Genomic DNA, 13,674 nt, shown 5'->3' on the forward strand with positions numbered 1-13,674 from the left:
TGGCTCATGATGTCAATCACTGGATTGCCTGGTCAGATTCGATTATTTGTAGACCGCCGTCATATAGCTGGAATATTGCTGAGTGTGGCGTAATCAACAAACAAACAAACAACCTCTTAACGACATGTGTACGGGTGCTGTTTGTTATAACACACCTGTATACCATTCAATTTTTGATAGGGGCACTGTCAGTTATAACACACCTGTATACCATTCAATTTTTGATAGGGGCACTGTCAGTCAACTCAGAGAACAAACTCTTAAGGACACATGTACCGGTACTGTTTTTTTAAACTGAAAATGAAGCCGAAAAATATATGCGCTCATTCTACAGCTACTGACATCAAATACCATCTCTAGACAACCCCAAAGCAATCTGTAATATTCAGTCCCTACCTGGACATTGAGTATATCCCTATCATTGTTGAGTAGCATATCCTCCAACTGTAAGATCATGACAATATACTTACAGAATCTCCATGTTCTTCAATCCCTTTATTCCAGTGTCAGATATGCAAGTAATTTCATTATGGTCAAGTTGTCTGAAAAATGGACAATGAGTTATAAACAAGGATAGAGTTGTCTGTACAGAGTAACATGCTTAAACAAGAATAAGGCTTGCACTGTGAACACGTCATGCATTCAGAATTTAAGAATGACAATTAAACTTAAATTGAAAAATAAAACAGATATTGCAGAATTAAGAATTTGAAAGTACTGCATGTGCAATTAAAAAATATAAATTGAAACATATCCTGAACAAAAAACTTTAGGGATCATGAATATTTTTGGGGATATTTGTTTTAGTGAAGATTGAGCACACAATTTCATCAAAATATCAATAAAAATATTCATAATCCTCAACTTTTTTGTTCAGTATATGCAGATGTATGAAAGAAGAACCAGAGTGATTGCATTTCAAAAACAACACTACCACCTGAAACAGGAATTGCACCTATAGGCTGAAAAAGGCTGTCTCTTGGTCACAGTGTTCGAAGTATATATCTATCAAAAATTAATTTCAAATTTCCAGCTTGAATAAATCTAAGCAATGATATTTACAAAGAAACAAGAATTCCAGAATTTATTTATTAAGCGAGGTAAAACGATTAACTACAAAACAATAATTTCCAAGAAATGACATTTTACAGCCTTTCAGTGTCAGACAATCGTGTAATTACCATTCTGCAAGAACAATATTACTTACAAATTTTTCAAAAGAATAGAACTTTTTAAAGTTCTTCTGCCTATGTACAGAAGCTTGTTGTAGCTGAGATCCCTGAAAGAAACGTGACAAATTGAAATATAAACAAAAACAATATCCACATTGTGATGCAGTTGTGACACACATGCTTAATAAGAGACGTTGATGCATTCAAGGATTCATGCTTGACAAAGCTTATGCATGTGCACATTGTGTGTACAAGAGTGATTGCACATGTGCTCATGATGTGAGATCTTTACTTTGGAAAGTGTTAAGTTGATTGACAATGACATGCTTAATATCAATAAATTCAAAAACATTATTCAACAAACTTAAGGCTGAAAAAGAAGGTGGAGGCACACATGACAAATATTCCAAAAAAAATAATCCATGTTTAAGTTTTGACAATATAACCAAGTGTTGATAATTGATAAAAGTAGCAATTAACCGTTTCTTTTAGGATTATCTGTTAATTAAAAGGCTAAAAAGTCATTTCTTACTCTGATGGAATTTCCTATTTTGACTTGTGCCATAATTTCCAGTGTTTTTTCAGGGGGAACAATTGACTTGCCTTTGAAGGAAGGATGTGGAGTGAGTGAGTGAATGGTATTTAATGTTGTACGATGTCAACTCTGTTGAGCAATATTGAACCAGTTGTAGACTGTAACAATGCACCTGTAACCACCCAATCCTCCTTTTAAGCAGCTAGTACTAAGCATTGGCTACTGAAGCCTATATATAATCTTCTCCCTCATTATTTTTGTTTTTAATAAAAAATATGCAAAAAGTAACTACCTCCCGTCTCCCTTTTGAGACAATTGTGCCCAAGAAACATCCATACTTTGTATGCCGCCTAAAGGAGCTATCGTCCCTTAATACGGCCAGGTGAGCTAAGTCAATCAGTTCACAGTGCTAGTCGGACCAGTTATCATCAAACCTGTCATCGGGAGGCTTCGGCATACAACATTTATTTCTCTGCAGGGCAGGTCTCAAATACCAGACTGTGATAATAATATTGCCAATGTGGCAAAGTGCCCTATTGATATTTGTTTGTTTGTTTTTTAACGCCGCACTCAGCAATATTCCAGCTATGACAGTGGTCTGTAAATAATCCAGTCTGGACCAGACAATCCAGTGATATAAACTGTTGAGCTGAAGAAAGTACACACCCATGATTGATGGTGGCTAAAAATGAATCAACAAGAAAGAATATGGCGCTGACAAACCAGGTATCATAATCAGGTTGAATCTAGGATTCAAACCCACCATAAGCGGCGGATCCTAGGATAACTTGGCCCATGGTTACCAAAAATAAGTTGGTGATTAATTGATTCAAGTTGGTGCCAAGCAATTGTCAAACTTCATCTTCAGTGAGTGAGTGAGTATTGTTTTACGCCGCTTTTAGCAATATTCCAGCAATATCACAGCGATAACAATTGTTCTCAATAAATTCACAAGAAATGATTTGAGATGGCCCCTCGCAGCATGTTATCTGTTACAAAATGTGCATGTCACATGACCTCTGACCTAACGTCTGCCACTGCTGAAGGATGTTATCGGGCACACTTGACATCAGCTACTAGCAGCGGACATGTGACACTTCAAAGGATCTACTGGTAACCACACACACCTTTCTCGTTAAAGTCATCACAGGTACATGCTCACACAGGTAGGCTGACACCTGCTCCATTTGTTTTTTTTTACAACATGAACATTTGTCAATGAAAAGAAATAATCCAAACTGCCTATGAATCATCCCCTGCCACCTTGCAAATAATGTCCATTTCAAGTAAATAAGTATAAGCTGTAAACGAACCTATTTCCAAACGGTGCATTTAAGTACCTCCTACCAAACCATGATCCTTTATACCAAATTTTACTTTAAAAATCTTCAAATCAGATTTCCTTCAAACTACCACTGAATTAATCTTGCTAATAATGAACTCAGTAAAGTTCTCATTCAAGTCTTGGTTATATCAAGGTAAAATTGATCACCTTCAGAATACAGTGAAAGCTCCTAAACCCCATTTGGTAAAAACATTGAGGCTGCAAAGTTACTGTTTGCAATTTGTCCATAATTACAATTGGACACAGGTAATCTCACGACCCATGAGATACACCTAAAACACCCCCAGACATGGATCTCTGTTCCCTGTGTGAATCAGTTCATCCAGATGGGTTAATTATTGCTTGTATTATCAATGACAGACGAGCACTCATTCCGTTGATACGACTTACTGAGTGTGATAGCGCATTAATTCAGCGTCACATCTCACACAGCTGCCAGCTATGCCTGTTGGAGTGTATGCCAGGTGGCCAATGTAAATACTAATATTTGATTTGGCATTCATTCACAGAAATTATTTTTCATCATTTTCAAGGCATATAGTTGCTTGGTGAAATGTCCATGTTGCATAATCAGTTTCTCACAAAATATATTGTCTCCAGTTACCCATGCTTGTCGTAAGAGGCTACAATGCTTGTCATAAGATGTGACTATGCTTGCTGTAAGAGGCGACTAATGGGATCGGGTGGTCAGGCTCACTGACTTGGTTGGTGCATGACATCGTATCCCAATTTAGTGGATCGGTGCTCATGACATCAATCATTGGATCGTCTGGTCCAGACTCGATTATTGACAGACGGCCATTATATAGCTGGTGTTAATTGTGGTAATAAATAACAAACACACAAACAAATCCTATGATTAGTTCAGTGTCAAACAATTCTGGTCCTATATTACAAACTACAATTAGTAAAATCGCCTTTCTAAACCCGAACTATCTAAATCCAAAATGTAATTATCAAAGCAGGCTCCTCGGTTGTTATATAGCAATGTTTTCTTTATCAAATGAAAACATTAACATATCTGCAAACACAAACAAATTAGAACTAATCAAGGAAAGTTCTTGTTGTTGGAAGAGCAAAAGGTCAAGTTGATGAACTTTATTACCACACCACATTAAAGACAAACATTTCTACTCAGCCCTTAAAACAGCTTCCAGCATCACAATGAGACCCTGTCATGTGACCAAACACCAAAGGTCATGACCTCTGCTCTGAACTCTACCTCTGACAATGTTTGAATCTAAAGAGGAGTAGGATGACTGGAATGCCAACTTTAAATTCTTTGCAAGGTGTCATAAATGCTGAAGCTCTTAATAGAAACGTTTAGAATAAACACCAGCACATCGGTTCCAGGAGAGTTTCCATTTGGAAACTGTGCATATTTGTTCACTTTAAGGATGTGTAGCTGATTGGTCAGTTAAAGCATCAGGACACCCCACTGTAGCAATGGGAAGAATGGTACTTCATTGACTGTCACGACACCACAAATTAATGATGAGACATCAACTACCACAGACTGACTTGAAGTGAAGTTTCTGTGGAGGATAAGCATTTCATTCACTTTTTTTCATTCAGTTTATGAAGACAATGGTCATACTTAGAATAACCTGCTTCAGTTTAAAGGCTGACTTAAAGCGAAGTGTCTTTGTAGAATTAACATTGTATACACTTTTCTTCATTCAGTTCAAGAATACAATAGTAATACTTAGAATAGCCTGCTTGAAACTTGGAATCTGTCCATTGTGAAGGGAACATGAAAGTCCCTCCTCGCCAAAGGCTCCAGACCCTCACTGGCATGCATTCATCAACACGGGGCAGTTAATCTGTTACAGCCATTGAAATTCACCCTATTCTGCTAGCCCAGGACTACTAAGTCCTGCTGATGCAAAGTAGATATCCACTGATGGTAGTCCTCCTCAATGACGGGTAGCATTGAGGACTATAACTCTACAAACTGAAGTTGAATAAATAAATAACATCAATGATAGAATTCCCAGTGACAGCTTAACATCAATGACACAATTCCCAGTGAGAGCTTTAACATCAATGACATAATTCCCAGAGGAGCTTTAACATCAATGATATAATTCCCAGGGAGAGCTTTAACATCTATGATAGAATTCCCAGTGTAGCAAAACATCAATGATATAATTCCCAGTGGAGCTTTAACATCAATTATATAACTCCCAGTGGAGCTTTAGAGCTTTAACATCAATGATATAATTCCCAGTGGAGCTTTAACATCAATGATATAATTCCCAGTGGAGCTTTAACATCAATGATATAATTCCCAGTGAGAGCTTTAACATCAATGATATAATTCCTGGAGGAGCTTTAACATCAGTGACATAATTCCCAGAGGAGCTTTAACATCAATGATATAATTCCCAGTGAGAGCTTTAACATCAATGATATAATTCCCAGTGGAGCAAAACATCAATGATATAATTCCCAGTGGAGCTTTAACATCAATGATATAATTCCCAGAGGAGCTTTAACATCAATGATATAATTCCCAGTGAGAGCTTTAACAGCAATGATATAATTCCCAGTGAGAGCTTTAACATCAATGATATAATTCCCAGTGGAGCTTTAACATCAATGATATAATTCCCAGTGAGCTAATGGGCGGTGTTTTAACATCATCAAAACCCAGCAAACAAAGATTCCACAATATGAAGGAATGTCCTGAAACAGACAAACATTTCCCAGCAGGACAGGTGGGAACTCGGCAATTATCAAATATATTGCGATATTTACATGTCCACATGAGCGCCACTCCTCAGCTGAATTCCGTAGCCAGGCAAACGCTGTGCTGATTGTAATGTGGGTGACAGCTCCTCAGCTAACAAGTGTATGTGTTATCCAATTGTTTAGAGAACATAGTTAAATTTTTTTCTAATGTTTAGCTTGTGCTTTGAATGTTTGCTTGCAACAAAGAAAAATTTAATCATTGTATTTCAGGAGTGATTTTCCCCTGCTTATACTACTGAAATATGTCTATGGAGTCGACTTGATGCTGTGACGCGGGGACGAGGGAGAACTAGGGAGAGGGGTTGCCACTTCACTCACTCTGTCTCGCCCAGCAACCAAGATCCACAATAAGCATTCCTTAGCATTACAACATAAAAAGCCACATCCGAGTTTTTGATTGCAGATTTTATTGTGTAAGTTCATATAATGGCAATCAGGTCATAAAAAAGACTAACTTTCTGGCATTCTTTCCTAGCTGAGCTGATTGTGTTGCACGTTGCCACTATGATGTAATACATCGTTTAGATGAGCCACCTTCGAGACCAACTCTAAAACCTAACGGGAATTCAACCACAAATTTGGGGCATGGTCAGCCCTCTTGTCTAAGGCAATGCGGGCGGTCGGGTAGCCTAGTGGTTAAAGCGTTCGCTCGTCACGCCGAAGACCTGGGTTCGATTCCCGACATGGGTACAATGTGTGAAGCCCATTTCTGGTGTCCCCCGCCGTGATATTGCTGGAATATTGTTAAAAGCGGCGTAAAACCATACTCACTCACTCACTCTAAGGCAATGCAATTCGCTGTGCAGAGTTGCATCCCTTGGGCACACCAGGAACATATGACTGTGGGTCTTATATGTTATCTCTGTTCAGGCCTATATGTTTCTTGGTTTGTCAACACCATACCCATGCTTGTGGTTTCACCAAGTGGTAAATGTTGGAAACCCGCATCACTTGACTTTCCTCCCACATTCAGGGGACATGCTGTGACAAACTGAAATACTGTTAATAGCAACGCCAACCCAAACTCACTCACTCACTCACAAACATCCACCACTCATACAACTTTACCTTTCTACTCCATGCCTTACAACGTTTCTGTAATTGTTTTCAGATTCCATAACAGACATAATAGAATCTTTAGACAGAGACATAAAAACTAAACAGGGTAATGGTTGATAAAAGAAACCTGTTCTGCTGATAATGAGAAAGCAATTGTGATCAAAGACCCTAAATCCTGAAGCCAAACTCTCTCCCTGTGGCAGCCAGGCTGGATGATGGTAGAATTAACATTGCATATGTTCCTAATAAATGGCGGCTTTTTCCTCCCACAGGCTAAGTGGTATATCTGAGATTTAACAGATGAGTGAAAAGTTGGCATAGCGGTGCGATTAAGACAAATTAGCTCTACTTAAAAAAATAAAACTTAAAATAACACAGCAGCAAAACTATAAAGCTGGATATATACATGTATATTATGCTAACTTGCATTATCAGCATGAAAAAATTACATCTCATTATCTTAGATTTTATTAATACTCCTTAGTTTATTTTGATACAGCGTTCTGTGAACAATATGTTCTTTTATCTGAGCAACAGCATAAACATATCAAAATAAATTTCATATTAGTTCAGAGGATAATATCAACAGCAATTAAGGTTTGATGTCATTTGTTTATTAGTTAAACTATTAAGTAGAAGTAAATCCTCTCCAATATTCTTTATCTCAATATCAAGTTAAATTTGATTTGTGCAGCATGTATTTGAATAATTCTCTCCTTTACTAACGAGGTTCTTCTAATTAAACTTCCAGATGTCTGCTCTTTGTTGTGATGTCTTCTGTATTCTGGCAGTTTATCTGAGGTGTATGTCAAGAAGTTCAAACCGGTGGTGATGGCGGCCATCTTTGTCTTGTTTATTTTCTGATGATAGCGGAGCCAAAACAAATAAACAAGATAACTAATGAGAAGTGATTACAGCTAACATGACTTGTTTTACTGGCTGCAGGGGCCCAGCGGGGAGGATAAGCTGCTTAAAGATTACTACAATGATGGAGATGAGACAGCGATGTGACACAGATGTGAGATGATCCAATGATGGAGATGAGACAGAATGTGATGGAGATGTTGAGTCATTGTGATGTTGAGATGTTGTGATGCAGATGTTGAGACATTGCGATGGAGATGTTGAGGCATTGTGATGGAGGTGTTGAGGCATTGTGATGGAGATGTTGAGGCATTGTGATGGAGGTGTTGAGACGTTGTGATGGAGGTGTTGAGACGTTGTGATGGAGATGTTGAGATGTTGTGATATTGCGATGCAGATGTTGAGACGTTGTGATGGAGATGTTGAGATGTTGCGATGCAGATGTTGAGACGTTGTGATGGAGATGTTGCGATGTTGCGATGCAGATGTTGAAATGTTGTGACGTTGTGATGGAGATGTTGAGACGTTTTGATGGAGATGCTGAGACGTTGTGATGGAGGTGTTGAGATGATGAGATGGAGATGTGATGTAAATGTTTTGATGGCGCGATGGAGATGTCAAGTCGTTGTGATGTTAAGACATTATGATGGAGATGTTGAGATGTTGAGACAGAGATGTGATGGAGATGTTTTGAAGGTGATGTGATGGAAATGTCAAGACATTTAGATCCCTACAGGTATAGACAATTAAGCTGCGCCGGTTCATGCTGAAACTATCAAGTCAAGTTAAGATGTATCCGATAAGACAACACAGTATTTTTGGATCATCCTCAAACAGGTGTTCCTCATTATATGATGATACAGTCCATAAATCAAAACATATTATAAACTGCTTCGCACATTTCATCAGTCCGGCATAAGCTATTCCGGAATGGCCATGTCGTATTTGGAAACCAAACCCAGTAATGACCTCAATGTGGCTAGTCTACAGCGTTCTATACCCATGGGACATTTAAAAATGGATATGCATGATGGTTGCATGTCATATACCCTTATGGTTTGGAGGGGGACAGGTGGTCCCATCGTCTAAGACACCACAAATCACTGTGCAGAGTTGCTGGATCACTGTAAATCAGTTAGTGAGCGAATGAGTGAGTGGGGTTATACGCCGCTTTTAGCAATATTCCAGCAATATCACGGCGGGGGACACCAGAAATGGGCTTCACACATTGTACCCATGTCGGAAATCGAACCCGGGTCTTCGGCGTGATGAGCGAATGCTTTAACCACTAGGCTACCCGACCGCCCCTGTAAATCAGTGATGACACCTGGTGTTCGCAAAAGGGTAAGCATGTCCTGCCTTACAAGAAATGAACCCTAAACAAACGAATAAAAAACAGAGTCTCAGCCTCTCCAAGATTAAGGAACAGACACGTATATCCTCCACAGAGGAATGTACTGCTGTCCACCATTGTTGTCGGATTGTCTCACACATGTTTATCTCCCCTGTCACAGCCACAAGCTGTAAACCTGGGAAGACATCCTCCACTGCATTGCGAGACAATGTGTGAAATATGGATGCTCGTTTTCACAGTGACAGCCTGGCCGTAGCATGGTGTTATTATTAATGATTATTGTTCTGAAAGCAAGTCAAGGTATGTTTGGGATTACGAAGGAGACTTCATTACGGGAAACGTTGACCTTCTGCTTTCGGGATGTAACCTTTCGTGAATACAAATTCAGATGTGATGAGGCATCTGCGTTGGTGTTAGGGAAACAGGTTTGATGTACTTAGGTAATTGAATCTAAGCTGTGTTTGGTGAAAATATTTCAGTGCGTCAATATTGTACCTATTATGATTATACATATTATTTTAATGTGAGTACCTATTATAACTTTCCATGCAATTCATAGCGTCATCATTGTACATCATTTGTTCTAATTAATTTGATGATGATTAACAAGAGACAATATTCCTGAAAACTACCTCTGCTGGAAAATATTATTTAAGATTTTTGATAAAATCCTTTTATGAATCCCAAAATATATCATGGTGTGAAAATATCAAAATCAACTGATGCTTTATTGATTATGTTGATAAATACTATAATAATTATAAAATAGCTAATTGACAATAGTTAAATTCGGCATGGTAACCAGGTTAGAGTGATAATACATTTGTGTGAACTCTCCTTGATGAAATAAGCATCATGTCTGATTGAGAAAAAACTCTTGATAAACATATTCCGCGTGAGAGTTTAACTGATAAACAACAGCTTTATCGGATAATGCTGATAATGATACACACACTTCATTCACAATCAAGGGAAGAGATACGCTGATGAATACTGAATAAATCAGCCAATAATTGTGGAGGCCTACCAGTTATCACAATGCCTACTTGAAGCAGACGTGTACCCTGCCTAAAGCTTTGATGTCGAGCAGACGTCAGATTGGGCACAGGAAATGTCTGGTTTGGTTGAGATTTCCTTTGAAAAGATCAGTTACCTTGCCTGCACTATTGTGCAAAGGTGATTTTAATCAGACTTGATGTCACTTACGAAATATTATCAGATATCTAGGTTTTGTGTGAAAATATTGCAGTGTCAGCGGATTTGGGCTTGTAGCTAGGATTAAATCAATATTATATTTAGCTTCCAGTTGCATTGTTGCCATTTCCTGTTTTATACAGATATTGGAGAAAGAAAGTCAAAATAACCCAATCCCCTCAAGACATGCAGTGTTTATAACGTCAATCAATCCAAATTGATTAACATGATAAATGATTTAGAGTTTTATCCACGGTGAAAAAAGATTCAAATAATTTCCATCAGAGTCAGATAGTAGGAATAAGCCTGAAAAAGACACAAAATTGCTCCTCATGCAGGCACAGCTATTGTTGGCATGAGTAGGCCCACTCCTGCCACTCCGAGTGCATGAGTGAGGGACAAAATGTCAGCAATATTCAAACTATATCACGGCAGCTTGTAAATATCAAGTCTATGGTAGGGTAAGTGGTTGATAAGAATGAATAACAATTCATTCCATTGAGGTAAAACCTCTCCCAGCCCAAAAGAATTAATTAAGAAATAAATCCAACTCAAGTCTAGAATGATTTGGCAAGTCTAGACTGCCTACGCTGAAATTAAGCATTGACCTGGGCTCCATTTATATGTTATTTTATAGTTTTAAATAATTTTATTTTTGGAATTAAATGTTAGACTGGGTAAAACCCTAAAGGCCATAGGGGCATGGGTGGCTCAGTCGTCTAAGGCGCCACGATTCGCTGTGCAGAGTTGCGTCCCTTGGGCACGCAAGAAACCTATGATTGTGGGTTCAAATCTCAGTTCGCCCCGATTATGTTTCTAGGTTTAGCACTAAGGTGATCATAACTCCTATACCTTAACATAAACTTATGATAGTCATAGTGCTAAGGTTGTTTTGTACAACGGCACCCTGTTCCACAAATAGGGCTGGGACGGGTAACTCGGGTACCCGGGTCGCTTGGGTACTGAGTAGGACCCGGGTACCCACAGGACTACCCGGACCCGTGGTTAGTCATGTGATATATAGTTTAATGACAAAAATTATCTAGAACTCTATGGTTACACTACAATTCATTAATGTTTGCATTTCTTTCTGACTATGCTCCCATTCCTTTTGACTTTTCATATTTCAACGGGATCGGGTGGTCAGGCTCACTGACTTGGTTGATGCATGTCATCGTATCCCAATTGCATGGATCGATGCTCATGATATCAATCACTGGACTGTCTGGTCAAGACTAGATTATTTACAGGTCGCAGTCATATCGCTGGAATATTGCTGAGTGAGGTGTTAAACAACAAACAAACAAACCAAGTCTCATGTGTAATACAGTCAAGCTCTGTGTTCTAGTACAGTGTCTAATAAGTCAATTTCTCTTCCCACCAGACTGACCAGTGCTTGCCCTCTTTCCTCAACTGACCCCCACATATTTATCAAAGGTTGGTTTCTCAGCTACGGGAATGGTCTGCCAATTAATCTGACCACTGGTCAACTTGTACTGCTCGGAAACCATTCAGGCAGCCTGCTAATAGACTTGGCTGTACAGGTGTAGAAGATAACCGATGCGAGGCACATGAAATATTGCTACTACAAACACTCACTCCCCTTGGACAGGCAGGTGTGAAATAGCTCAACACAAAATACAGTTTATCACAAGAGTTCTACTTTCCCCTAAATCTCCAAACATCAAATATTTACAACGAAGCAGTAGCAGTGTTTAAAGATCATCATATGACTCTAGCTCAAAAAATATTTGATCATGGTTACAACATTCAAGGTCTAAGTAAAGCTTTCAAAAGGTTTGATGGTAGACATGTGGAGGACATTTCAAAATTTGATGCATCAATGACAAAAATGAAGTCTGATACAAATCCTCATTTGACTTTTACCAAGAGTTTTTTTTAATAGGTGAACAATTGACTTGCCTTTGCATGTGTTTGTGACAGGTGCCACCGGTGGGGTAGGAAAAGCTCACCTTTTTATGAACACCTGGTATCATCACTATTTATAGTGATTCGTAAACACATGCTCATGATGTAGTCGGAAGCATACAATCTGCTCTTTTAGCAGAGAATATGTTTTAGCAGAAGAAAGTGTTTCGTCGCTTTATTTAAGAAGCAAAGCAAGGAAACTGGATTTAAGAAGAATAAATCATCAAGCAGGTAAAGATTTCCTATCCCATTTAAATGAGGTTTTGCATCCAGCATATTTGCCACACAATATATATGATTGATGCTGTCTGCAAAAGCAATTACAGCGCTGTATCTAAGTCATGAAAACTTGTAAACAGTCGTCTACTACAGATAAATATTTCTACCACCAATAAACACACAACGCCTTCGTATTGGTTACAGGGTGCAACATTCATTCTGTAACAGTTTTTGTTTATTTGTGTTAATAAAGACGGCATCATCTCTGTTCAAAGTCAACACAATTAGAAAGAGAGGCGAGAACACAAGGCATGCTAGATGGGGAAACATAGTAAATATACAGCATTCTTGGCGTCTCACACACAAATGAAGAGCGACCATTGCATACATGCATGCAGGCCAAAGGCAAAACACATTCTCCAGGGTATATTTAGAAGTGGGTTTTGTACTCTTGTTTGTAACTCGACACCTTGTTCCTTGCTAGATCCATGAACGAAATTTTTAAGTTACATGCAAGAAACAGGCATGGGGAAATGGAGGGAACAGAAAGATTTAGTGTCTTGTTTCATTTTTTGGATGAGGCATGGACATTGTGTGAGTGAGTGAGCTGGGTTTAACACCCCTTTGAACAGTATTCGAGTTATATCATGGTGTGTTAGCTTAATGTGGAGGAAAGTCCAAAGTGATGGTGGTCTCAGACGTTTGCCAATTTGGTGAAACCCATGAGCATGGGTCCTTGACAAATAATCGGGGCAAACGGGGATTCAAACCTACGTATGGTCAAACGTTTCTCACATGCCCAAGGGATGCAACTCTGCACAGCAATTTGCAGTGCCTAAGACTACAGGGCCGACCGTGCCCCAAGTTTGTGGTTGAATTCCAGTCAGGTTTTGGAGTTTGTCTTGCAAGATGGTGGCACCTTAGGCGATTAGGCCACCAAGCCCCCAAATATTGTGTCTCATAATTTATTTTTACAACCAATGATAAAGGACTTCCTGATGTGGTAGCCTGTTTTAAAGGAAGTTTAAAGTAGCCTGGATGATTTAGTTCAAAATAAATATCGTACATGTCACTAAGATTACGGAACTTGTGAATAAACTCTATGATAAAAACATGTATCTAACAGTCTCCAAAACTGACATGTACCAAGGACTGGCACAAGATACACGATAACATGTGTCAGCAATCAAACACTCTTCACGTTTGGATCATGAGGTACATGTAATCCAAGCCCTGACAATCAACACAT

The 13,674-nt window shown here is 38.8% G+C and overlaps 1 protein-coding gene across 4 annotated transcripts in view; it reads right to left on the bottom strand.

The window, feature by feature from the left end:
- The window catches only part of LOC124142042 (slit homolog 2 protein-like), a 177,078-nt gene that overhangs the window by 81,793 nt on the left and 81,611 nt on the right, over positions 1 to 13,674 (bottom strand). For all 4 annotated transcript variants that reach the window (XM_046510289.2, XM_046510290.2, XM_046510291.2 and 1 more), the window contains exons 5-6: positions 1,208 to 1,279; positions 471 to 542 (exon numbers count right to left, since the gene is read on the bottom strand). In XM_046510289.2, the coding sequence (XP_046366245.1) occupies positions 471 to 542; positions 1,208 to 1,279 (144 nt within the window). The remainder of the gene's footprint in view (positions 1 to 470; positions 543 to 1,207; positions 1,280 to 13,674) is intronic.

The sequence above is a fragment of the Haliotis rufescens genome, unplaced genomic scaffold, assembly GCF_023055435.1.
Source record: "Haliotis rufescens isolate VD_foot unplaced genomic scaffold, xgHalRufe1.0.p SCAF_81, whole genome shotgun sequence".
NCBI classification, from domain to species: domain Eukaryota; kingdom Metazoa; phylum Mollusca; class Gastropoda; order Lepetellida; family Haliotidae; genus Haliotis; species Haliotis rufescens.